This window comes from Rhea pennata, chromosome 13 (genome assembly GCF_028389875.1).
Source record: "Rhea pennata isolate bPtePen1 chromosome 13, bPtePen1.pri, whole genome shotgun sequence".
Taxonomy (NCBI): domain Eukaryota; kingdom Metazoa; phylum Chordata; class Aves; order Rheiformes; family Rheidae; genus Rhea; species Rhea pennata.
Window position 1 is genome coordinate 3,631,831 of NC_084675.1, and position 26,910 is coordinate 3,658,740.

Genomic DNA, 26,910 nt, shown 5'->3' on the forward strand with positions numbered 1-26,910 from the left:
TGCGGCAGTTTGGCAGCAGAAGATGCATGTTCTGGACTGTGCTTGCTGCTTCTCCCCACGAAGGCACCTACAGAGATGCGTGTGTCCCTAGACAGGGAAAGCACCCACATCTACCAGTCAGATCAAGCTGCCCGCCCTGCTAATGTCCTCTGGCTCTTCTTTCAGAGGCAGGGCAAGTGCTTTGGCCGCCATGGACGATACGCAGCGAGTGGTCTCCTAGGTGCAACAGCTTGGCCCATGGGCCGGGCTGTGGGTAGAGAAGATAGGCTCCTTGCCCAGAGGGCTGGGTGCAGGGCTGTGCGCCCAAGGAAGGCCTGCAGGGAGGGGGAAATGCAGCTGTGTTGTATTTTTTTTTGTAGCACATCCTGCACTGTGGAAGCATTTGGCAGTGAGACAGGCCAGACCTGTACCCAGCTCCAGTTTCAGCCTCCAACTTCTCCGGAGCCTCTGCCCTGGCGAAGAGCTTTCCTAATGCAGCGGGGCAGTGTGTGCAGCAGGCACTGGGTGCCCGTGCCCACAGAGAGTGCAAAGCAGCAGGTAAGGAAGGAGCAGCCCCAGAGCTCTATGTGTGGTTTCCAGTGTACCTAGGTCTCGCCATGCAGCAGTTAGTGTCCCCCATTTCCCTCTGTATGTGTGTGTCCCCCATTTCCCTCTGTATGTGTGTGTCCCCCATTTCCCTCTGTATGTGTGTGTCCCCCATTTCCCTCTGTATGTGTCCCCTGCCCCAACCTCCTGATGGCTTCATTTTTCATTTGAACCTCCTTGGAGCTTCTGCATGTCCTAAGAGAGACACAGCTGTTATATGCTAGAGCTTTCCAGGAGCAATGCCTTGCGAGCAACCACATATGTTAGTTATTACTCAAAACCCTAGGAAAGTCTGCTGTGAGGTCAAAGCTGGCCTGAAAAATTCACATCCCAAGTCAGCAGGGATTGAGGATGTTTTATTGGCAGTAAAAGGTCAAAACGTTTTCTTGGTTTCCTCTGGTCAGGATGACAGGAGGTCGCAGGTCTTGTGAGAGGGTCTCCAGCCAGGCCATGTAGAGGGAGCTGGGGCAGCGTCCCTTGCGGCCGATGGGCAGCGTGCTGGAAAGGGGGGAAACGGACACAAAGTAAGATGAGGTGGGAGAAACCTTCAGCCAGCTCCATGGAGTGTTTCACCCCTCGGAGACTCGCCCAGCCTGGGTGAGCACACACGCTGCACTCCCGTCAGTAATTAGTCCCTCTTTGAAAGACATGCCAATTTGTAGGTTATAAAAAATGATATGTTTCTTAAAGAAAAAATGCTGTAAAAGAACATCCCCAAGAGAACATCCCTGAATCACTTAATGCACAGGTTAGTTCAGCTACTAGATAATGTTATCTTCATAATAATACCAGTACACACACATACACACTTCCTTCCTGGGGCCTGCCTGGGTGATCTCTGGTTGGACAGCAGGGGCCAGCAGCACAGCAGGAGAGTTGGTGAAAGTGACAGCCAAATCCTCCCTCACACCGTAGCCCTCACATCGGTGGGGGACCTGCCTATGGGCAGGAGCCGTGCTAGGCTCTTTGACATGGTTGCAGCCGTGCAGGGACGTGCTGGCTTTGCAGCCCTTAGAGCTCAGGGCGTGAGGGTCCATGCAGGCTCTGCAAGTGCAGAGGAAGAAGCCCAAAGGGATCATTTCCACTGTCAGAGCATGAAAATGAACAGCAAAGCGTGCCCACTTTCCTGAAAGGACAGGGCCGAAAAGGGGAGCAGCACGGCCGGGAATCCGGCTGCTCATGCTCAGGGCTGTTACCACCTACATTACTATGAGTGCTGCATCCCGCGAATAATCCAGCAGAATCTCGTTCAGCCTCACTTGCCGAAGCGACTAAGGAGCAAAGAGAGAGAGTTCACCACCACAAAAATAACCAAAGTGGCAGCTTGGTGATAATTTCCCAGAAGACTGATTTTTGACTTAAAATTAGGGTGCCCTTTGAAGCAGCACGCCCAGCAGTTGTGTCTTTCCTTCCTCCCCCTACCCCTGTGCCAGGGCTGGAAAGGGTCCCACCTTGGCTCTGTTTCTATTGACCTCCTCATCAGAAATCTTCCAGGGACAATCGTGCCGCATTTCATTCACTGCAGCCTCATCTTTAAATCCATCATTCAGCCTGAAGGGAGCGATCAGGTCATCAAATCTCTTGATGCTGCAAAACAAGCACGTGGTTTGTTGGGGAGTGGGGCCCCAGTGGCTTGTGTCATCCTGGGGAAATGAGGCCAGATCCTGGCGTTCGCAAGAGTGTCTTGTTGCTGAGGGGACAGCTTGGATGAACAGTCCCAGAAACTGGGCTGTTCTGCTGCTAGACAGTTTTTTTTCCCCATTTTACTGAAAACAATATATCAGCCTGAAATAAACTATTCTCAGGTTTTGTCTATTTAGTAAGTGTGTTGGAAAAAAAATTTTTAATTGCATTTTAAAAATCATGAATTTTAGAAATCCTTTAAGATTTTAAGTTTTAACCAGCCACCTTCACAAGCTTGTTCTTGGGATGACAAAAGAGCTTCAGCCCCTCGGGCTGCCGGCAGATGCCTTTTCCCATGAAAAGCAAATGCAAAGAAGGGCTGTTGCTAAGTGTCCTCTCCTTACCTCTTTCTTTGCAGTTTTAAGTGACCCCTCTGTGCTGAAACTGGAGGGGCCCATGCAAAATGCAGTTGGTGGTGAGCAAAGTGGCTTGGGCATATGTGCTCTTAGGCATGTATGGGTACACACGTGTGCGTGCACAGACACACACAGTCACCGGCATGAAATGGGTTAGGAGAAAGCTGTGGAAATTACTGCTCGGGCCGGGGTTTCTGGTTGATGTCTGGAAGGATGTGGACCTCATGAAAGCCAAGGCGGAACTTGCTCAGCAGCGACACGATCCTGCCAAACAGAAAAAGGGGGGGTTTCAAAAAAAAGTATGCCTCCAAATAGTGAGAAATCTTCTTAAGCATTTTCCCATCCGTCTCAGCAAACTGAAAATGATCAGCGGTCCCAGGCAGAGCAGACTGTGCCCATGGCCTTGCTGCATGAATTTGCCCGTGCCTCCCTTGCCTCCTTTTCCTCAGCTGTTGGAGGCTGCTGCTCTCGTTGTTCCCTCTTGCTCCTTGTGAGAGCCTCCCGGGTGGCTGGGGACAGGGGTGCCCTCAGGCCACAGGCCATTGCTGCCCTGACAGTGCGGTATTTGAAATGGCATCTGCCACCTAGTGCAATGGCTGTGCTGCAGCACTCTGTCACATACCCAGGTGCTGCTGCTCATGAGCAATCTGCTCCTGGCCTTTTCCCTATAGGAAAATCCTGCTGTATTCCTTAGTTTGCATTTTCCCATCCTACTTCCATATTTCGATATCTCTGTATTTTCCAAGGCACGAGGCTTACGTTGCTTCAGAAGCAAGTCAGACTGGGATCCTCCCTACTCCCATTAGGGCTCTGGGGCCCTTGGGTTAGGCAGGAATTTCCTGGGAAAAAGTTACTGCTACTGGGTCTTCACTTACGCCTTCCTCTCTTCATCCATCCTGTTGATCTGCCCGCCAACAAACACCCGGATTTTGCACTTTCCCCACCGCTTCCTGCGCCCAAGGAGGTAGGGAATCAGGAGCGTGAGACCTGTTGGAGAGCACAGCGAGACGCTAAGCCCGCTCTCTTGCGTTCAGCGGCGAGACACCTGCATGGACTCCAAATCGAGAGATAGAGACGGCCCCAAGGGCTTGTTAGTGCTCTGCCAGTGCGAAACACTCATGGTACATTTTTACTGTGCTCTCTGCCTGTCTTTTTAGAAGCCTGTTATATTGCCTGCTCTTGCAGCATAAGAAGCTGCTCGCAATTCCCTGCTGTACTGCAGGCTTCTGGCACCATCCTGGCAAAGCCCCTTGACCTTCCAGATGTATGGAACCACCAGAAGCACTGGGACAGGAGCACTGGAGAGGCCTTGGCGCTGACCACCTGCATCTTTGCAACAAGGGGGTAACTGAGCCCAGTAATTTGTTTCCTCAGTGTGCTGTGAGTGCAGCAACAAGGACTAAGCTTCCCTGGGACTGCATGGAAAGGAGATGACAGGTTTGCGTTAGATGGTCAGACTGTCTCATAAAGGAACTGTATTAATTAAAGGCAAACATTACCTCCATCATCAAAGAGCCAGTAAATGTCAATGGTCTTCTTGCCCTGATCAGTTTGGAAGATGGTGCTTGCCTGCTGTCCAGCTACCAAGGCATCAGGGTCCACTGGAAAAGCAAGGAAGAATCCCAGCATGAGCAAGAGAGACCTGAAACCCCACCAGCTCTGTACTTGCGCAGAGATGTTCCCACAGCCAGTGGTACAAGGTTTGGCATGAGCAGCAGCAGTTGTCATGAAGGAAAACAGCTGCTAGCATGGCCAGGTTGGCAAGGGGAGGAAATAGCTGGCATTACACTGGTTAGTAGGGTTGTCTCATCAAAAGGTCCTGGGGGAAGCTATGTGGGTGAAACCTGCTCTCCTGGGATACTTCACATAGAGAAGAGTGCAAGTACACAGTGACAACTGGAAATACCTGGCAAGATCCCACTGTTGTCACCTGCATTGCTCAAGCAGACCAGCAAGATACCTTCAAAGATGAGCTGAGAGATGAAATTCATAACTCCGAGGGATACTAAAAATCCCAGCTGCAAAGGGGGCAGCAGCTGTAGGGTGCATAGGCAGCCCTTCTACCTTGCCACTGTTGGTGACGAGGCAGTGCTACGTATTGCCTCCCGCCTCATGCGCTGCACTAGTGTGGCTGCAGGCTAAGTCAGAGCAGCTCGCTGAGCCAAGGGAAGGCTCAAATTCCTGCTCCCATCCGCCTCTCCATCACACTAGTGCTAGATCTGCAGCAAGGGGAGCAGAGGACCGCCTCAGCAAGAGAGGGAGGGGACGCTCCTTTCAGCAGTGTGTCTCCATTGCGTAGACATGGTATACTGTGAGTCCATGCCCTTTACTTCAAGGTTGTTGCTTCCAGTCTTGTCTGCTCTTCCCAGCTAGTTTGTATTCAGAGCACTGAACATGCCTGCTGCCTACGCTGCAAAGACCTCCGAGCCTTATTCTGCCAGTGCTTCAAAATCAACCCAGAGCTAAGGCTGGTGCTGATCTGAATATCCCCAATCTTGGGAAAATGCAAAACCTGACTCAGCATAGGCTGGTACCCTTGCTTATAAATGCAGCCCTCCAAATGGATGTCCCCAGACTGCAGGACCCTCTGGGCTGGAGCTGGCACCAGGTCTCGGTTCATCTGATAGACCACCACTCAGTTATGCTGCATGTCCAGAAAAAGCATTTTGTAAAGAACCTAATTAGAACTGACATGTGCCTGTGACCGGGGCTGCTGTGCCGCTGATGCCACTCTCTTTGTGGTCGTCTGCTGGCTCAAACATCGGGTTAACTGGGAGGGAGGAAATGAGAGGAACAAAGACAGTGAGAACAGAGCAGATGGAAAGCACGAACCAGTGCTGCAGCCCAGCTAACCTCCATGCAGGCACTCAGGCCTGAGTCTGTGCTGAAGGTGGAGTCTGCTTTAGGTAGCATTCATTCTGGTCCAGGTCAGCACAAGGAACAGACCCCAGTTACGCTCCTTGGAGGGTTCCAAGGGGACTAAAATAACCGCAGCATTTGTATCAGACAAGCGGATGAATTTCGTCTTTAGCCAAAATGTGCTGAATCTTTCAAAGTATGGTAAATGGACAAATAGACAAACATGCTTCTGTCAGCAGGACGTACGAATACAAGGGAGCAGAGTCAGTCCCAGGGACCCGCCCAGTCTTAGCATCCTGCTGCATTTTTTCGCAATTGGTGACCATAACAAGAATAGTCCCAGACAGTCCTGTGTCCCTGAGTCCCACACACCTCACTGCATGTGCCTCTATCTCCTCAGAGCCCCATGTTCCCTCAGGCACACAGATGCCCTTGACCCACTCCTCACTGCAGGTGAGATTTACAGAGCAATGTGAGGGGTGTGTGTACCCATCCTGATTGCCTTGGTACCAGCCCCAGGAGTTATGTCCCAAGAAGGTGCTGGATCCATGGCCTTTGCCTGGAGATGCAGTGCTGTCTGATGTGACCCACAGCACTGCACGCTCAGGTCACGTGCCGACACTCAGACCTCAGGCTCCACATCTGACCCCCACCTCCAGGCTGCACTGGTCACCCCAAAACTGGATCCCTTTTTCCTCTAAAGAAAAGAAGATGGGGGGAACATGCCACAGGCAGAGCTAGCTCTGGTAAGAGCAACACCTCCCTTCCGGGTAAGTGTCAGCGGACACTTACTGTGAGCTTGCATCACTCTAGAGATGTCCAGCCCTTCTTTCATCCTCATTAAGCACACACCATACTTGAAATCAAAGGCATCGCTGGAAGGAGAGCAAGAGAAGGCAGTTAACATTGACCGACTTGTATCTGACAACACCACAGCAACAGGTAGTATGCTGTTCGTGCTGCTGCACATGTGAGTCTGGTCATGGTGGGGCCCATGGTCTTTAACAGCAGTTCCCACAGAAATCTGAGAGAAAGGCAATCCATCTATTCCAGCCAAGAGCAATAGCTAAACCACTATGTACCTGCAGTTTCTGTCATGAGTTTGCATGAAAATCCTTGCTCTCTTAAGGAAAACAGGTTGCTGTCACTTTACCATCAGCCAGCAGAGGGAAGGCAGTAGCCTGGAGACACCAAGCCCCGTGTGTTCCCGCAGGCAGCGGAAGTGTCCCTGAACTCGCCTCACATACACCATCTGCCACCTATCAGCACACACCCTTCTGCCAGGTGCTACAGCAGCTCTGCCCCATGACTCCAAGTCAGTGATGGGACCTGAAGTTAGATACTGGCACTGAGCCATCTGATGAACCTACAGATCCAGCTTACTGTCTACCAGCAAGAGACCAACTGGACACCACTATCACCATTTGCTGTGTTCACACAGTCCTCCCATCACCCAGGCAAGTTACATGAGCAGTCAACCCATCTGCTTCCCAGCGTACTGCAGGATTCCTACGTAATCCTCCATGGCCTGTGGGTGGGCTGTCTGCCAGTTCCTCTTATACCCCAGTGCTAGGATGTTGGGTCTCATCTTCCCAAGACCAGAAGCCTAAGAAAGAAGGAAGGATATTTACTGCATGTTCTTGGAAATCTCTCTGTGGAGACAGAGGGACGCAGGTATTGTCATTCTGCACATGTGAGAGCACTGGGTCCAATCTAATGGTGGAAAGGGAGCAAAGAGGGGTCAGGTAGTTGAGAAGAATGGTCAGAAGATGGAATAGAAGGGAGAGGAGGAATCAGATTCTGAGGTTGTCTGTTGCTTTTAGTCACCCTTGAACAAATACATTGGCACCAGCAAGCCTGATCTGTCCTTAAAATGGCTGAAGACTCATCAGCAGAAGCATTAAAGCAATCCTAACCCATGTTACCCACAAGGCCGGAGCTGAGCTGGTTTGCTGCTCTACCTGTATAAGTATTTGGACTCCACTTCTCAAATCCTCAGCTACCACGTCTGTATAGAAAGCCTTGATCTTCCTCTTGATAAGCCACCTTGTATGGCCATCAGACATCAGCCTGGATTCTGGCATCTTCTGTTTCCTTGGTCCCTGTAGGGAAGGAGGAGAAAAGGGTACAACAGCAGCGTTGGCAGTCTAGGCATACATAACAAGTGATCACCTTTTAACTGGTGATTTTATCACCAAGGAGCTCCATTTCTTCCCTCCTTGAATCGCTGATAAGACCTAGACTTAACCACTGCATGCATGGAAAGCTGCTGTTGTAACAAAATGCCCGTGAGCTTTGATAGCCAACAGTTGACACATACCATGCCAACAGTCACATAATTAATCTCCTTTTGCAAAACAGCTGGAATTTGTTACATTTCATGTCCTCTGCACAGCTGATGTGAATATCAGCTCCTGAGGTCTCAAAATACCTGTCAGAGGTATAAGGCAAAAACGTCACAATTACTTGGGAGCCACAGTGCATCGTGTTGAACTAAGGCCTTAAGACCTTAACTCTCGTGGTGGATTAGTGACAAAATGTCCACTGACAATAATGCTGGATGGAGACAGTCCTAACGTAGTATGTCCTGTATATTGACATCTCCTCTGACAAGTGACTCAACGGATCTGGAAGACTTCACTAGCGACAGCATGCCTCTAGTCTTTTATGCATCCAGAATACCTGAACCTCAGGTGTGGAAACACCAACCTAAAGGACTTGCTCCAGGCCACCCTGAGCCAGACACTGGCTCCAGCCTGGTGGCTTTGCTGCTGGCCTGCCTCAGCATGATCACGTTCTTGCTGACCTGGCTCAGTGTGAGCAGTTACGCTTCTGCTTTATCTCAGGCAAACACAAAAAGCTCTCATCACGATTTGATCTTGAAGATCTGAATGCACTAGAGCACAACCTCATCTTGTGATCAATGTCCTTGTCCTACAAGAGCAATGTCTGATCTTGGTTTTATCAATTCATCTGCAACAGGAAGCTATTAGCCCACAACTATGTTAAAGCATGTCATCAATATTGCTTAATGAGCCGGAGAGACTGCCAGTAGGAACAGTCTTGCTTTTAATTCATCATTAGGTGGCACATAAGCATGCATATTTAAATCACTGGTTCAGTGATCCAATCAAGACACAATTCAGATTTTTCTAATGCATTTGCTAGACCACCTCCCACAGACTGCTAGTTTCCCCCAATACCAGGAACCAAATGCGTTTTTTATGTGGCCTGATTTTCTTCTTTCTCTAGTTGAATGGAAACGGGTGATTTCTTACTTGCTTTCACCAGGATCAGACTGTGGATTACTCTGATACCTTAGGACCCCTTGTTAAGGGGGCTTAAAATCCTTACTTTCTCTCACCCAGCTAGGACTTTGCAAGCTGCTGTGTCGCCAGCTGTGACAACATGGCTGCATCGCTCAATAGCTGTGGCAGAGCATCGGGGCTCCAAAACACAGTGCCTGTGCTGTCCAAAATTCAGTGTATTTGGATCCTGAAATGCAACTCCTCAGCCTTGAATGAGGACAAAAAACTATGACATTCAGAAGTAAAAGCACCTGCTGCTACAGTTTGAATGGAAATGTTTGGTTGTAGCCCCCTTCTCATCCATTTAAATTTACTCCCTCCCAAGGAGTAGAGAGAAAGAGCCACACTTTGTGCTAGGTGCATTGAGTAGTAAAGACCCTCAAGGCTTTAATATTACTGCATGAAACATGAAAAGCTTCCCCACTATTAACCTTGGACAGATGTCCAAATACTGGGATCTGACTAGACCTTACATCCTCTCTTGGGGCTGTTATCCTTTTAACTGAGGGAGAAAGAGCAGCGCTCTGTGAATACTCACTATCAGCACATTCCCACAGATCATCAAGCTGAGATTTTTGGTGAAAGTGCCCACAAAATCCACCAGGGCTGGACGGAAATTGGGAGGGCCTGTTAACACCAGGCATTGAGGTCTAAAGAGAAAGCAGAGGACATGCTGTTTATACAGTAAGAAGTCGCTAAATCTCTCTGGAAGGAATAGTATCTCTTTTCTCATGTGTGGCTATCAGCAACTATAGGAAGTATCTTTAGGATGAGACAAAAGATATGGCTGAGGGTCCATCCTTGATCCTTTGGGATCATAAGAGAACAACGGCTCTGTGTCTAGTTGTGCTGGGAAAGGTAACGTGAACGGTCCTCCCCGCATCTGCAGTTCTGCCCATAAGCCAAAGCTGCAGAGAGGACCTGGGATGTTGAAGCCCATCAGCCCAGGCTCTCCCGTTTTTGCTGTGGCCAGACATGCCGAGGGCCGTCACAGGAACGAGTCTGTAGGGGGGGAATCTGCCCTGGGTCTGCAGGAAGAGGAGGCAGCCTCGCCTTCGGTCTCCCTCCACTAAGTTTTGAGCGTTGAATGAAAGCAGCACTCACCTGTAGTTCTTGACATGCTCATCCACTTCACTGAGCCCCACAGAGTAGTTCAAGGCCAGGTTGTATGAGCTTGCTTGCACAGACGAACCCCAGTTCACATCTGCGGTGGCATTCACGTGCAACAGAAAAGTGAGAAGGGCTGGCTTAACGCCCAAGGTAACACCTCCTGCACTACCCCAGAGGAATGATGCACACCTAGGTGCTTGCTCGCTTGCCAGAGTGACACAAAACAAGGGCTCTCACTGCCCTGGGACATCCTCTCCCTTCCTGGCAGGCAAGCAGACAGGAGACTGCGCAACGCAGAGTGAGCCACCTGCAGCCTGGGGAGCCTCCACCACCCCAGGCACCAGTGCTACCCAAAGGCTGCAGCGCCAGGAGCCCCTGCTACTCACCTGGCTTTTTGTAGAGCACATATCCCAGGAGGAAGATGACGATGCCAAAGGCTATCAGGGCGGCCCACCACGTCAGCAGGAACATGATCACAACGGACACAGCCGCACCAAACAGAGCAGCCCACTTGCTGTAATACCTAAATGATGGTCTCCACCCTGCATGCAAGGACAGACGGCAGCTACTGCCCAGCTCTCATTAGTCTGGAGAGATGAGGAGCTCTGCGGTGGCAGAGGAGCTGGCATGCCTGGGACCCAGGCATCTCCTCAGTGTCACACAGCCCACCTGGCGAGTTGGTGATGGAGGCATGGAAGCAGCTGAAGTTGATCAGCGCGTAAGAGCACAGGAAGAAGTTGGAGATGATGGGGGCTATGGAATTGAGTTCAGCTGCAGGGGGGAGATAGAGACCCTTCACCCTGGAGCCACCAGGAAGTGGACCAAGGCCGAGTTACGCAGGTGGCCAAGGAGACTGTGACAGAGCTGGCTGGGGGCAAGAGGTGTGCGAATCCAGAGGAAGCACCTACCAATCAGGATGAAACCCACGGCAATGGCGTAGGTCAGCACGTACCCACGGATGGGCTCGCTGTTCTTCCCATAGCCCTTCCCAAAGAAGCCGATGAGAGGGTAGAGCTGGTCCTTGCAGAGACACTGCAGGAAGAAACACCTAAGAGGCACTGGGAGCCCTGCATCCTCTGCCAGTGCTGCTTATGGCTGAGACACGCTCCCGGGGAGAGGCTGAGCTGAGGGCACGATGCTGGGAGAAACCTCAGCCCCCTCCAAGATGAGGCTCCCAGCAAGCCTGTGAAGCAGCATCTCAGGGCTGTTGCACATGTCCCTGATGCAAGGGCAGAATTTGCCTCACACCTTCACAAACTGCAGGATCTTTGCCCAGGGCTACCTCATGCCTGGCTGCATTCACTCCCTGGAGAATAGCTGTCCTCTCAGACATGCATTTTCTGCACCTCCTTAATATAGTTTGCTCGATATTAATTACCACAGTTAACACAACTCGCAAACCTGCCCAAGCTGTGAACGCTGCAGAACATAAGCATGTTGCCCAGGCGGTGAGGCTGGGAGCGCAGGACACTTTGTACGCCAGCAAAGACCTGGCCGCGCAGTGAGTTATTTCCAGCTGACAGTGGCAGGACAAAGCATGGAGCTGGCTGGGCAGTGACCGGGACGTGGGTGGGCAGCACCAGCAAGCCTTCGCCTTTCTGTTGGGAGAGACGTGCCAGAGCACGTGGTGCTAACAGGAAGGCAACAGCCCTGTCTGCTCTGCCTGTAAATCAGCCCAGTCCGTGGGCTCTGCTTGGTAATTATCTGTCTGAACTCCCAGACATTGCTTCTAAGCCCAAGATGACAGGAGGCACTGGCAGCTCTTCCTCAGTGCTCTGCCTCCCCCGCACCATCCTGCTCCACCGGACCTTTGGATGGCACCTCACCTGAAAGACTTTTGGGGCAGAGACAAGGCAGGCCAGTGCCGAGGACAGAGTAGCACCAAAGATCCCAGCTGTGATGAGAGGGCCGAATCCGGACACCATGCTCATGCTCTACCGGAAAACAGGCGGTCAGATCCCTGCAGCACCCCAGCACAACAGCCCCAAAAGCTCTCTGACACCTAGCCTGCTCCCCTCCGCACTGTCCACAATCCTCTGCTTCCCTCAGTGCTACCCAGGAGTGGAGTCCAGCTATATCCAAAAGCAAGCTCTGCCCGCACAGAACAAATCCCCCCTCATGTCCCATGTCAGCCTTTAACTGCACAAGCACTAAACCCCTCCCTGCCCACCGTGACACGTTCTTCCCTGGACACTCTGGGCACAAGTCAAAGCAGGATGTAGGAGGCTGGTGCCTCATTCCTGGTGCAGGAAATCTGTCCCTTACAAGAGAGAAACCAGCCATAAACAGTCCCCAGCAGCACTGAGATATGGGGTAGGGTTTCTGCTTGTGGCGGGATGAGGAGAGACCGAGTTTGCAAGCACAGAGGGGTGACAGAGTGGCTGTGCCATCAGCCAGAGATCTTGTTGGAGATCCACTCCCGGCCTGGCCTCACTAGTACCCTGCCATCCAGGGCAATGAGGCACTACCTGGTAGTAGTTGCTGAGTCCGTAGCGGCAGCTCTGCTTCTGCATGCATTCGGTGAAATTCCAGCCGTAGCCACATGCCAAACCCTCACAGCCCAGCGAGCCGGCCCCGATGGTGTCATTGAGGCTCCCAGAGGCATCTCGGACCACGCACGCGCCTGCGAGAGCAGAGCCTCTTTCGCTTCTGTCCCTCCCTCTGCAGTTTGTCCCGCTGCAAGCTGGATTAGAGCTGGAACGAATCTGCAGAGCAGTTTGGCAGCACAGCACCAGACTTGCTCTGAGCCCAGAAGCGAGACAGCCACAATGAAACTGCAGGACGCATGCCCCCAGTGCTGAAGCAGCACCATGTTCAGGCAGCAAAACACCTTTTGCTCCTGGGCTCCTGTCCTGGGGCTCACACATGCTGTGTGCAGGGTCAGACCATGGCCAGCTTCTTTGCGCATTCGCCCTTTTGGTCTGGTCCTGCTGGCTGCAGGTTTGTGCAACCCAGGTCCCTGCAGACATTTTGCTTCCTAAGTCCCCTAAATTCCCATGGTGGGGCTGCACTTCTGCATGAGGCTGGACTGAGGAGCCTGAACAAAGTCACAAGTCGTTGCCACTCAAAGGATTTTGTCCCTTGTAACCTAGCAGGAATCAACACAAACATCTGCAAGTACTTAGATCAGAGTATCGATCCTCATTTGTACAGCTCACTCAGCTCCCACAGACCATATCCATCACCCACCAGGCTTCCCGTGCCTGTGCATGTCCTCAGGATCCCCACCCAGCTTACCCTATGGCACACTGCTTACCAATCGTAGCAGAAATCACCAGGTAGGACACCGTGGTCCAGAATATAGCCATCAAGGTGCCTTTGGGAATTGCCACAGCAGGATCCTGTCCTCAAAGAGATCTCAAGAGTTACAAAACAGCTTTCCTGGAGCACCACTAAGTCACATTTAATTTTGGCTACTTTATGAAAGCAGTTATAATTCAGTTTAGACAAGTGATCATCTCTAAAAGCTGGACCAAAACTGGAACCAGTTCCCTAGGGAAAACAGGACCTGAATCTAAACCAATTCTGTTTTAGGGCTAGGTTCCGCCAAGGTTTGGCCATGCCTTGTCCCATCCAACTCCAGAGCTCCGTCTTACCCCTGCCAGTTTCCCTTCCCCTAGACATGTCTGCTTAGGTAGGAACGGTCAAAACATACCTTCAAATCACCTGAAATGTTGGCTCCAGCCAAGATGCCAGTTGCTGATGGAAAGAAAATAGAAAACAAACCAAAGAAGGTGCCCTCAGGTCCCCGCCAGTTGGGCACAAAGTTCTGGGCAAAAATGTCAGCTGGGGAAGAAGCAGAGAAGAAGCACTTCCATTTAATACTTCAGATCAGGATCTTCCCATTGGGCTTTCTCTTGATTAAAGCATCCCAGCTGGAACAGCACTAACAAAGGCAAACTCACATTGTAATGTGACCACAGTTGGTTACACACTGTGCTTTTAATGACTCCAAGCCACTCCAGGCAGGGCTGATGCCAACTCCTACCTCACACTGTGCTACTTGAAGGGAAAGACACGGGGGCATGGTTTCAAGGATCTCCTCCACTCTGTGTCCTGAGGTCTGGGGGATTTAAGTGTCTGAGGAGCAACATTCCTCTCAAAAGGGAGGGCTCACGCCTGGCCTGATCTGCCTGTGGGACTTGGGACTGAGCAGGAAAGAAAAACGAGACGCAGAAGAGGGTGTTACATGGGCTTTGGTTTGCTGGTTTTGACCTTTGACTGGTAGCAGGGACACGTAAAATGAGAGATAGGTACCGATGTGATACACAATGTCTGCCTGCAGGTTTTGATTCAGGGGAGCAGTCTGATTTAGGGTTATTTGAAAAACAACAGACAAAATGATTCAATTTGAAGAGGAACACTTCATTGCTGCTTAAACAATCACAACCAGGGATCTGTCAGCTCTCACAGCTGATAAGCACTTTTCCGTAGTAATTTTCTCCTGAAATGGCAACAAAGAGCCAGATTCCAGCTATTTGCTTTGATCTTCTGATGCAGCTAGTGTAATTACAGCACATGGCAGACTCACCTCTGTAGCTGAAGAAACCTTTTGCTTGCTTCTCTGCTGTGGCTGGGATCACTGTCCCCACCAGGTAGTTTATGAAGGAAACCAAAATGACCAGGAAGAACAATATTTGTGCCTGAGAGATCAAAAAGATTCAGAGGAGGGATCAGCTTTTTGGGTATGAGCCCCCTACAAATGCTAGCTGGAGTAAAAAGTCATGTTAGGAGAAATCCTAGTCTGTGTCCAGCTATCTGGTCAGAGCTATGAACAGCCACCATCTGTTCTTCTGACTGCCTGGGCTACTCTTCCAAGCTGCAGCAGTGCTCTGCCACCTTCAGCAAGCTGGTGTTGAGGTGTTACTGTTCCCCTAGCCCGAGGGGCTTTGGGGCTCCCCCAGTCCCCCTTCTTGCCCCTTGGCAATCCTAGTGCAGCGTCTGCACTGGGGGCCTCGGAATATGCAGGAATTGGAAGCAATTCCCTGACCCTGGGAGCCTCTCCAGCAGCTCTCCGAAAGGTCCTTCATGGGAGGCAGGCATGGCCGCACCAGTTACCGAAGCAATCAGCAGCATGCTGATTAGTTAGAGAGTAACCTATGTATGGGCCAAAATACACTCCATAGCCTTTGGGAATAAGACTGGGCTGGTTGAGCCTAAGAAACATGTATTACCTTGGCCTCCCACTCCATTCCCGCCAAGGAAATGCCAAGCAGCACTGTCACTGTCACGACCCCGATGATGCGGATGTCATTTGTGGGGTCTACGATGAGAGAGTTATATTCCTGAGAAGGGAAGCACACATCAGTGTCCTGCCACCCTGGGACACCACCACCACCATGAGCCTTCTCCAGTGTTTTTAATTGATAAACACAGAAAATATGTTAAAGTGGGAGCCCAAAGCTATCTTTCTTTTGTTCTAGCACACAGTAAGCTATCACGATTCCACAGGGAATCACTTCAAACCCACTTTGTGCAGCAGTTTTCCAGATTTCTGTTCTACAGTGCAACACTATGACCTTTAGTTACACTCATGTTTTAGCCAGGAAGGCACCTTGCAGCTCTTTTCAGTTGTACAAAGGGGCACCGAGCTAATCTGAGCGTTACCTAGATCATGGTTTGTCAAGTGGGAAATGCACACCCAGGAATATAACCCTTGCAGGAGTCATCTCCAAAATTGCTAGTGAAAAGAAACAAAGAATGAAAATACCAATTCTAATTCGCAAAGGAAAGGATATATTACAGAGATTAGCCATGAACTGAGAGCAATTTGGAACAGAGGAGTAAATAAATCTTTGCCTGATCTAACCACCAGTGATTTCCACCAGTTTTAACTGCTGATGGCTGATCATCAGTGCTCCAACATTAACACAAATATTGATAATTAACTACTCGCTTGTGTCGGGTCTGTGTGGTGCAAGCATCCAGCCTGCCCGAGCGACCTCACACTTCGCTATGAGCAGTCAGAGAGAGAGACACAGCAGAAACGAGATGAAAACACATTTTTGCGTCTTGCAACAACAGCAAGAGCTGGTTATGAAGGACATGCAGAGAGAGGCTGTGATGGGATCTCGAAGGTACGGCTCTGATTTCTTACCTGGAGCAGATCACGGACGGTTTCTGCAAAGCCCACAGTGTGCATGGCCACAGCCACCGCATTTGCAAAGGCAAAAATCAGACCAATAGAACCGCCCAGCTCTGGCCCGAGGCTTCTTGAGATAAGGAAATAGGTGCCCCCTAACACAGCAGAAACACCTTGTGAAATCAGCTGCTCTCTTCCTCTCCCCATGCATGCTTCCTCATCCCCCTATGCCCCACTAAAAGCATCCAACTCTTGCTTGTGTCAGTTTTAAGAAGAACCAAGAAATTTTTACCAACAAGGAAGAGGCATTTCCAGGTGATGGAGCTGCATCTCTACCACCGGAGGTGCTTGCTTAGACTTCAATTTTTAGGTTACTGCTCACTTCTATAGACTCTTTCTGAACTCTCTATGATATTTTAATATCCATTCCAAAGTACAGAGTCCCAAATTAAGCAGAATATGATAGAGCTGCTGGCAAAGGTGCCTGCTGAGATAAAATCTCCTTTCCACTCAGCATTTCATTATGAGGATGTCTCAAGGAGGAGACAAGCAGAGCTCATCAGGCAAGGCTCTCTAGCCATAAAGTTGGCAAGGGCTGTAAAGAGTTTGCATCAACAGAAGCTGTAAAAAGAACCCAGCTGTTAAGGATGGGTTTGGTGGGGCTGAACCTCTGTGGAGCAGAAGGGTGATCTCTCGTGGTCCCGACCTGCCTGTAATAAAAGCATGCCACGCCGGGCAGCAGGTTAAGAGGAGCCTCTCCCTGTGGTGTGGTTGCAGGCTTGCAGCTGGGGACAGCGCCACAGACACACAGCAGCCAGAAGCATTAGGTGGGGATGCTACCTGATTTCACTTTGCCGTTGGTAGATATGGCAGAGATGGACAAGCCAGTGATGGTGGTCACCGTCACGGACATCAGGATGATCAGCCATGTCAGTGCTGCAGCAGGAGAAACCAGCTCAGCTCACTGCTTCATTGATGCCTCCAGCCTGCCCTAAAACTTGCACAGCCCCACAGTCCCTTTGCAGTCCACCTCCTCAACCCACTCCTCCCAGGGTGCCTCTGAGGGCCCCAAATCTCTCTTTGTCCCCATTCCTGACCTGTGCTCAATGCCACCAACACTTACACTCCCCTCGCCTTATACCTCATGTATTTGGAGCCATGGAAGGACCAAAGACTGAGCCTGCACTAAGCAGTACTGCGAGAGCAGAGAAGCACCCACCAATTCCTGCCTGGGCTGTGATCCAGGGCAAGCGCAAGTAGAGAATCACTCCCCAGATGTTCAGCATGCAGCGAATCTGGAGGGGGGACACAGAGGGGCGGTCTTCTGTGAGTGTAGGCTCTGCAGACCGTACGGCAGGGAACAGCCACCTGGGGACTTTGAGAGCTGCATTAGGTCTCCTGGTCCTCCAGGAGAGGTAGCTCCAGATCAGGAGCTTGGACTTGAAAACAACCCATCAAGGAGGACAGTCAAATTATTCAAAGAATACAGATCCTTACAAAAAAAACATGCTGGAAAAAGAACATTCTAGCCAAGTCCACGCTATGCCCTGCCTCAAGAGTTGGGTTTGGTTCCCCGAGCGGGACAGCAGCAAAGGGGCAGAAGACAGACCGTAGGATGGCACCATAGGGCAAGCCACGCTCTTCAGCCTCCTCCAGCCTGGATGGGTCCACACTTACCATCACACCCTTGATCCATCCAAAGCGGACGGGCTCCTCTAGGGGGGCCTTGTGGTCCTCACCCACCTCATCCTCGGGCAGGCCGTTGCTTCGCTGGGGCTCGTACACGGGCTTGTGGAGGTGGCTCGCATCAGGCTGCGGGGGCAACAGGGAGGCAGGTCACGGCGGGGAGGGCTCTCGGGAGGCCTCCTCTCACCTTGCTGCACTGGTATATCACAAACGTTCATGCTTTAAGCCCAAGAGGCCCAAAGGCAGCGAACGGTCAGGGCTGCAGTTTCCAGAGGGGAAGGGCTCCCTGGGTTCCACCGCCTGCCACCAAACAGGTCCCTGCGGGAGATGCATGCGCTAAGGGCCTCTTCTGCTCCCATCCGCAGGGGCTGGCTGCTTCTGTATGGCTTGAAGGCAGAAACGGAGGAACTGCAGGTCTGCCCGAGCAGAGCCTGCGCAGGGACCCTCGCGCATGCCCCAGGCAGCACAGCCCTGCATCGCTCCTCTGAACAGCTGGGTCTCCGCAGGGACAAATGGGAACTCTGCCTTTAGGTGGAAAAAAGCTGCCTTTTGCCAGTTACCGGGAAGAGCCTGGCTACCGGAATGCCGTCACGGAGAGGGGCAAACCCCGCACTTCTTTGCTCCCGGCACAACACCCTTTTGCTCTGTTTGGGCCTTTTAGGCAAGACCTTCTCCTTGAGAACACAGCAGAGCTGGGCCTGGCAGCCAGGAGGGTTTCAGCCAGCCGGGTCCCCTCCAGGCACCCTCGCGCTGGGTTGGGATGGGTCGGGAGCAGAACCCAGCAAGCTCTTTGCTAGGATTTCATCCACTGCGTGTCACTTTGGATGCAAACAGCCCAAAAGAGAACGCTGTGGCTGGGTTTTTATTTGTCGTTCCAAGACGACTAATGGACCTTCTTGGGTGCTGGAGCTGCTTTCAGCCCCGCAGAAGCCAGTGGTAGAAAGCAGGTCACTACGGAGGTGGCACAGGAAGAGGTGCTGAAGACACACTGCAGGACGTTCCCACCATGCGCGGTGCAGCAGAGCCCCTCTTACCTTCAGGATGGAGTGCAGGTCCGCCAGTGAGGGCCTCCCCTTCCTGGCATCACCGGCCACCTTGCTGTTGGCATAATGCTCGTAAGCGGGCACAACGTCAATGGTGTTGTAGCCAAAAGTCCTCATGTAGAGCGTGCCCCCGGAGAGGTGGGTGGCATGTGCGCTGTCATAGCTGGCGGCCTCGGCGGCCCCGTAGGCAGCTTTGCCCCCCTCCTCCGCACCGATCAGCGTGCTGATGGTGAACCTGCCGCTGCAGCGAGCTGGGTCGGTGGGCAGCTCCGGGGCCGGCAACTCGGCCATGGTGCCGCCACCTGCGGCACCTCACGAGGGACAGGGACGCGCGGCTCTGGAGCAGGCGGGCAGAAGGGCACGCGGGTTTTATACGTCGCGAAACCAGCACGAGCCAACCCCCTCTTCTCAACACACACATGCTTGCAAGCATAGCTAACGGGGGAAAGTAATCGGCTTGAACCACCCTGAGCTGGTCAGGGGGGAAAAATAGCTTGAAGGGATATCAAAACCGCTGTGACCAGTATCGCTGACTTCCAGTGCTTGATCGGGGCAGCGATAACGGATTTGAGATTAAGTCCCAAGGACAGATCTGCAGAGAAACGCGGCATGAAGCTTGCCTCCGGCCCTAACTCGGGAACATGCTGTTCCCAACGGGATTGATTATGGAAAACACTGCTGCTGCTCTGCTACACGCCCGACTTTCCCTGAGATAGCACCCCAAACGCCGCAGACCTCGCAAACCACCTCGGTGCCTGCCCGGCAGCCTCGGAGCCCGCGCAAGCTGGCAGGGCTGTTGGCCCCTTTCCAGGGAAAGGCCGGCAAGAGAGAGAACGAGCAGCAGCCGAGGGAGGAGAGATGCCCCAGCACAGGTTCTGCTGAAGAGCAGCTGAAAAGAGGGAGCAACAGGCAAGCGGACAAAGAGCGACGGCGGCTCCTAGGAGCTGGCGCACTGCAGGCAACAAAAAAGGGGACAGGGTGGGCGGATGCAAGTCCCTCTGCCAGCCCAGCCAGGGCGGTGTATGGGTGATGAGGCGAGGCTGCCCGCGGCCCTGGGAGAAGGAGGAGACAGGGAGCACTGCATCCCCCTGCGGGGCTGCCATCTGCCCCGTCCCTGCTTCTCCTTTCCCTTGCACAGGGAAATGCAACGGCTCGCCCAGGCTCCCGGAGAGCAGAGCAGGGCTCGCGCCCGCCGTTCTGCCAGCAGCTCCCCCAAATTGTGTCCTGGGTTCAGGAAGCCGCTCGAGTCTTTTCCTGCCCAGGCCTTGGCATGAGTTAGGCTGCTCTCCACCCACAGCCCACTCAGCAGGGGCTGGGCACCTCTCTGAAGGCCAGTGCGCGCCCCGGGAAACCCCGGAGGCCAGCGGAGCGAGGCCGGCTTTCGGGCCGGAGGCGAGGTGTGCTCTGAGACATCCGGAGCCCAGGCACGGCTGAGCATCGGTGTCACATGCACATTTAAAAGCAGTTACCGATAAGATCACTGAAGATAGCAAGTAAGGAGGCAGGTAATAAAACAAGCGGGCAACGCGCATTTGAATTTCAGCCCCTTTTACTTTGCCAGTTAATGGAAAATTTGTTTTGCTTGCTCCACTGCCTCTGGCCACGCAGGAATTTGCCCCTGCTTGCAGCAGGTGCCACCGCGCACCCCAGCCCACGCTGCCCTCTCTTATGTAACCCTCGCCAGGTCAGTGCGCCCTCACTTACCCGGGAAGCCGAGGTCAGCCTTCCCGCCGCGCGCCTGCCAGCACCAGCCGACTTCGACCGCACGCCTCGCACATCCTCGGAGCACAGCCCAGAACAGCCCCCGCACAGGTGCTTGCGGGGTGCCGCGGAGGCAGGCGCACGCCAGCCCTCGCACACCCGGCCTGGCGGGTGCCCACCCAGGACCCACGTTTCTCCAGCCAAACACAGGAACCCGCTGCCACAGCCAGCACATGATGATAAAGGCAGAGGCGATCAAGACTCAGCCAAGATCATTTTGTTTCCGGCAAAAGTCACTTTTTCTGCTATTGAGAAACTTGTAAATCATCTGTTTAAGGTCTAAACTCTACCACACGCTGTGCTGTCCGGTCCCAACCCAGCAAAGCACTTGAGCACGAGCAGTCCCCCGAAGCCGTGTGCCCTGCACACCTGCGCTGCGAGGTCCGGCCCTGCCTTGGCTGGCTGCTGGAGCACGCGGGCAGCAGCGGGACAGGCAGACGGGACGAGGACAAAGCTTCCATCCAGCACCTCATGCAATATTTTGTTATCTGGCAGGTATTCACTCCTCCTGCAAGGTAGACATCAGCTTCCATTCAAAACAACAGAAACAGCAGCAGACCCACGCCCAGTAGGAACAGCTTTATTTTATAACCTCATTATTTAATTAAGAAAAACCATTAACTTTCCCAAGGCAGCACAAGTTATAAGGGCTCTCTGTTAAACACGCTGCAGTCAAAGCCGCTCCAGGAGAGACATGAAGACTCTGGACGCTGGGCGAAGAGCGAAGCAAGTGGTATGATGCAACCCTGGTGTAGTGAAATAGCCGGATAGTAGGATGCGCTTGTCGTCGGCCTGATTCACAACACCAGCTGCAGCAACGATACCGGCGGCCATCCAGCGCTGTGAGTGCCTTCGCGGGAGCCGCGAGCGGAAAAGGAGATGGGCACGTCCAGCCAGCCCGGTTCCGGAGCTCCCTCTCGGCTCCGCACCTCCGGCTGCAGGAGCGAAGCCGCTCGAGGCAGCGCGGGCTCTGCTGTGCTGCAGCAAGATCCGAGCCCTCCCGCAGGGGAGAAGCGCAGCTGCTCCCGCTGGCACAGCCGCAAGGATGAACGGCTCGCGCAGCGGTGTGCCGACGGCGGGCCGGCTGCGGCACAGAGCCCGGCAGCGTTTCCTCGCCAGTCTGGCGGGGATCTCGCCCACCCGTTTCTCTGGGCAAGCTGCCAGGGAGCCGTCAGGGCAGCGCATTTCAATGACTAATCGGGGTAAACGTGGCACCTATTTCACTGAAGCACCATATCGGGCAGAAAAAGCCTCTATTCATGCAGTTAAGAGGTGCCAATAAACTTCCTTCTGCAGGGCTTTTGCTTTCTTGCCGCTTGTCCCCTGGCCCATTATGAGTATTAAATGGGTCAAATGAACTTTAATCTAGTTAAGCAGCAAATGTTTCTGTGCTTTACAAAAGACTCCTTTCAAAGTTTGCCAAAGCACTATAATCCTACATGCCTTTAATGAAGTTTTAATAGACGTGTTTCCATCTCCATTTAAGAGTGAACCTACCGCCTTGGCATGGCAATGCCCTGGATTTCACAGGCCGCACGTATGACGCTGGGGCTCAGCTCTGCAAATGCACGGAGCAGAGCAGGATGCCGCAGGGAAGCCTGGAGAGAGAAGACACAGGGTTATTCAGGCAACTGCTGGCAACCTTACATAAGGGGACCAAAGGGATCGCTTCCTATCCTCTTCCGGAGGACTTCTCCATGCCTTCTTTCTTCAGATCCATACAGGATGAGGAAACTGGTGTAAGAACACGAATGGCATCAATGTTTGAGCACTGTCCCCACCCCAGTAATACAGAATGGGGATTAACAATATCCCCTCCTTTCCTCTAGGCTGGAAGAAATACAGTATGACTCAGCGAGAGGCTGGGGTTTAGTAAGGTTGGGGAAATACAGAAGGGTAAAGAGCGTAACAAGATGAACTAAGTGCAGGAAATTATTTCTTTCTGACTGAATCCCCTCGGTCTTACAATGATCAAGATCCAAGTGCTGTGTCTGACTTAGACAAGAGGAGCAGTTGTGGGAGACCACGGTGGAGAACAGACCCGTTCCAGCTGAAGGCTCTGAAAAAAAATAAATATATATCGGGATTAGCATGCAGAATCTGTAGTACATGGGTCAGTCCAAGAAAAGCTGCAGAACTAGAAACGTATCTTGCAGGTTGTGGGTGGGAACCTGACCAGGGCCAGCAGCTAGAGCAGGCATGCACCACGGGTAACACTGCAGGCTCCACTGAAAACACTTAAATGCCCAGCACAGTGCTAACGTCAGCACTGTTACTGCAGGGGGACAAAAACTGCCCTGCAGCGAGGAACAGGGCCACAGATATCCGCCAGCTCCATGGAAGAGTTTAATCTTTGCCAAGATGCACAAACTTTTTTCCTACTGGCCAGGCAGCGTAGACAAGAAATCCACCATGAGTATTTTTATATTTACTGGTCAAAGATCCTTCACTGGCCACCTTACACAAAGCTGAATGCTGCAATTCCCCTGTAAATCCAGAATACATCAACAGAGAAGTCACTTGTCAAAGAATTTCCAGACTGCCAGACTTTAAGATTTTTGATACCAATACCAGTGTATCATGGATATTTCACTACAGATGAGCTATGCAAACCACAGAAGACAGACCTGGATACTCAACATGGCTGCTGCATTTGTACACTAGCTGAACATCACACGCTTTCAAAGAAATGCACCCTTTTACTCCTCCTTCACGTCTTCTCTAGCAATGCAAGTGCGAGCTGCATTTCATCCAAATGTGTGAGCCGCCCCTAAGCTGCTGCTTCCTTTCTGGCTGGAAAACTTCATTGCTGAGGATAAGTCCTGGAGCAGGAGACAGCACCACTGAATTTTCTGATCCTAGAAAATCCTTTATGTGCAGCAATGGCTGGTCATTAACAGCTACCAAAGCTGCCCCTTCACAAGAATCACAGGACGGAGAAGCAGCAGCTCAAACAGCCTTTATACCCCCAGAGCAGCAGCATGGCAATACCCACGCTCAGCAGTGTAGTCTCCTGTTCCTCTGTGACACACACTGCACTAGCTTAGAAAACAAAATGAGAAAATGCTGCTTTAAATACATGAAAACTGAGGTAATGCTCTTGACAGCACCACACTATGAAAGGGAGCATCACTCCCTTTTATAAGGGAGTCTGTAGTGTCAGTACCTCTGACCAGGCTACTCCAGATAAATCCACAGCCTATGGATTTAATGACATCTCAAATAACTTTTCCAGCAGGTGAAATATTCAGAAAACCAGCAGTGAGCCTGCACGTTAGGAACGGCGGAGTGTGAAGGTACCGAGGGTTACGTACTTCACTCCAACAGCAGAACGTCTGCCAGTCAGAAAACCGAGGGGGCAGAACCAGGTGGTTCTTTCCAAAAGAATAAATGTGTAAAACGCTGGAAGTTTGGAATGGGAGAAAATAGTGAATCTGGAAAACCACTGGATTGTCTTACCCAGTGAAGCGCCAGTATGTGCATCAGCATCTACCTCAATGCAGCAAAGCCCTTAGAGCTGTGCAGAGAAGAGCCAGGTTTGCTGAATCCAGGTCTAAACACTGGAGCCTGGCACTCTTGAATACACAGGAGGACTGATGTGCTGTTAATACTCAACACCTGCACAGATATAAGAAGAAATCACAGAGGAATCAACAGGAAATTTCATCTTATCCGTGGCAGCCTTCTGTTGTACCCACAGCCTCTCACCCATCTGGTCTGAATCAGGGCTGAGCCTTAACTTCCCAAAGTTAGTTCCCAGGTTTCAGATCCTGATATTCATTTCCTCTGTCAGTGCAACACAGTTGAGTATAAGTACGATACAGCTCCGTTTCTGGTTGGCTTAGAAGAGACCCAGATGCTGGAGTCAATCACTGAGCGCAAAGGGAGCAATCACATACATCTGTCAGTTGTCCCTTTTGGTAACATTTTTGATGACTGAAAAGCACCCAAAAGTTTCTGCTACAGCCATCCGCAAAAGACAGCAGAGGATAACAGGCTGTTTTTAAAACATCCCTAAGTCTGAAATCTGAAATGAGAATCACGCCAGCGAGGTAGCCCCATAGCTCAACTGAGCAGGGGACAGGCGATGGGCAGGCAAACACAGTCCCGCAGATGGCAGCAGTGAGAACCAAGCCCCAAACGCCTCCTGTGCCACTGTGAAGGTGGAGCAGAAAGAAGGAAGCATGGAGGGGAAAGTGGCCTTCACCCTTGCAGATCAGAGCTTGTCTCAGGACAGGTGCAAACTCACTGGTGTCTCTGTGGATGAGCTGGTTTGGTGCTAGGAGTCACTTCAGGGGCACCTGCTGAGTGCCAGCAAGAAAAGAGGAGGAACTGGCTTTACCCTGCAGGACTGTAGGTGAGACAGGCCGGTCCAGCGAGGCTTTTCCACAAGCTTCTGAAAAAAAAGCGAGGCCCTGCTCCACCATTTGCTTTCCGTTCACCTGGTCTCTAGCGGAGCAGATAAATTTGGGAACTGAAACAACACACCAAGAAACATTTGCACACAAATATGCCAGAAATGTTAATGACAGAAAGAAAGCTTTCCACATGAACAAGCTGACTTTGTCCAGCAACCAACCCGCCGCCCCTCCCAGTAACTCACCAAATCCCCCTTACTTGCGGCGTTTTGTTTAGGTCTTCTCTCATCTTCCCTTCTGCTATCAGGAGAAAGGACATACGGCAGGACATTCTCTTGAGCCTACCAGGCTGGCAGAGCTCCCCGAGAGGTGCCAGCTTCCAGCTGAAACAATCTTGAACATGCTATAGGCCCGTTCGTTTTTACTTTTTATCTGCAACAGCCTGAAGGGGATAAAAGCTCTATTACCGTATCTCAGCTGTGGGCAGGCAACATCCCAAACCACCCGACATTGCCACTGCAGTGCTCCAGAGGCACCCGTGGGTTTCGTGGAGCTGTGCTGCTAAGAACCACGGCAGCAAGTTTGCTAATGCCATAAGATGCATTTTTGGGGTAGCTTGGCAAGGCATCCCTTGGTTTCCTCTCCAGCAAAGAAAAGGTGATAAAGTCTGTGCTATAACACTTTTGGTAGAAAAAGTAATTAGAAAAACGTGATCAAGTCAGTCAGATTGTTTAATGTGGCTGTGGCTGGGGTATTGAATATCCCTCAGTGCAGGTTACAGCTGCATGCACTACAAAATAGAGAGCAGTTCTCTCCTACCATAGCTATTAACATGCAAAAATTGAAATCGGCCCCTGCATTTTCAGTGGCTCCTCTGTACCCTGAACCGCAAATATTCTCGTATCCCAGTAATACAAATGGGGTGAGCGTAAGACGGCAGCCGTGCACAAGGCTGCATGTGTCCCCATTTTATTTCGAAGATCAGCCGCTACTTGCCAGCATGGGCCTGGAGGGAAAGCTTCTAACATCACAGGCTCCCTGGGCTTTCATGCTGATGCAACTGTAACTGAAAACATTTAAAACTATGCTATGAACCACTTTGTAAGGGTTTCCCACTAAACCAGCAGTAATACCATCCGTGCACAAGGAATTCACACTTCAACTCTTTGGTCAGCTTTCCTTTCTCCTACGGAATATGGGACTATTTTTAATTAGTCTGGCTAAAACCCCATGTATCAATTACTAAATCTCTCCTCCTGACATGTAACTGTTCCCAGTCTCTGTCACTTTGGCAAAAGGTTCACTGAAGCTCTTGGATTTGCACAGAACTAAACCTGAGACACCAGCCTGACATTTTAAAACCCTAAGTGTAAATGACACTCTCTGTAGCATGCAGTTCTTCAGTGCCACATAAACGCATACCTCTGCACAAGACAGCATTACAGACTGGCACTAGGGTGTCACATGAGTGATGTACCACAAACAGATTTTCAACATTCAACACACCAAGAAAAGAATTTTCCAAGCACCAGATTAAAATTCCTCCTTTGCATTTCCTCTTCTTGTTTACCTTCCAACCACATTTTTCTCCGCATGGGCCATTAACTCATTACGAATGATTTTCTAACTATAAACCAATTTAAAATAAAATGAATTGAAACATAAAACCACAAAAAACCCAGCAAAAATTAAAATGTCAAAAACAAATAGAAATCAAAGAAATTTATTTCCATCAACAGAAACACAGAATACAAAACAATACTGGTCCCACCCTCTTGATGTACTAACGACAGCCCCGGGTTGCTGGAACCCTAAGCAAAAGCCTCTCTGCTAATTCATAAGGACCTCCATTTGCACCAGTCTTGCATTCGTGTCTCCGGATGTTCTGTAAGGGATCATTCCAGCAAACGTTATCAGTGCCCGAGCTTGAGATCGAAGTTGCTAGAAAACATAAAAATAAAATACTGTTACTCTAGTATCTCAAAAACTCAATGTGAGTTAGGCATGTTAAACAGGTCCATTTTCAAACAAGCAGATATAACACTTGTTACTCAAAACTGCTCTGGATAATAAAATATC

At 51.3% G+C, this 26,910-nt stretch overlaps 2 protein-coding genes across 6 annotated transcripts in view; both read right to left on the reverse strand.

Annotated features, from left to right (window-relative positions):
- Nucleotides 1-941: 941 nt before the first annotated feature.
- SLC12A3 (solute carrier family 12 member 3) lies at nucleotides 942-19,003 on the reverse strand. Of its 2 annotated transcripts, none has more exons than XM_062586201.1 (26): nucleotides 18,659-19,003; nucleotides 17,661-17,759; nucleotides 17,203-17,278; nucleotides 16,824-16,919; nucleotides 15,999-16,138; nucleotides 15,076-15,186; nucleotides 14,433-14,544; nucleotides 13,557-13,687; nucleotides 13,158-13,242; nucleotides 12,370-12,524; nucleotides 11,728-11,835; nucleotides 10,810-10,933; nucleotides 10,571-10,672; nucleotides 10,288-10,443; nucleotides 9,896-9,995; nucleotides 9,330-9,441; nucleotides 7,445-7,585; nucleotides 6,983-7,089; nucleotides 6,276-6,358; nucleotides 5,344-5,394; nucleotides 4,124-4,225; nucleotides 3,500-3,611; nucleotides 2,802-2,888; nucleotides 2,037-2,172; nucleotides 1,789-1,856; nucleotides 942-1,083 (listed from the first exon to the last, which is right to left on the reverse strand). In XM_062586201.1, exons 1-26 carry the CDS (start codon nucleotides 19,001-19,003, stop codon nucleotides 942-944), a joined length of 3,081 nt encoding a protein of 1,026 aa, XP_062442185.1. The 2 variants fall into 2 exon arrangements, with proteins under 2 accessions (XP_062442185.1, XP_062442184.1); XM_062586200.1 differs by having other exon boundaries at nucleotides 5,317-5,394.
- A 7,535-nt stretch (nucleotides 19,004-26,538) lies between these two features.
- Nucleotides 26,539-26,910, reverse strand: part of NUP93 (nucleoporin 93) — an 84,719-nt gene continuing 84,347 nt past the window's right edge. For all 4 annotated transcript variants that reach the window (XM_062586578.1, XM_062586579.1, XM_062586581.1 and 1 more), the window contains one exon: nucleotides 26,539-26,772. In XM_062586578.1, coding sequence (XP_062442562.1) covers nucleotides 26,662-26,772 — 111 coding nt within the window. In that variant the 3' untranslated portion in view covers nucleotides 26,539-26,661. The remainder of the gene's footprint in view (nucleotides 26,773-26,910) is intronic.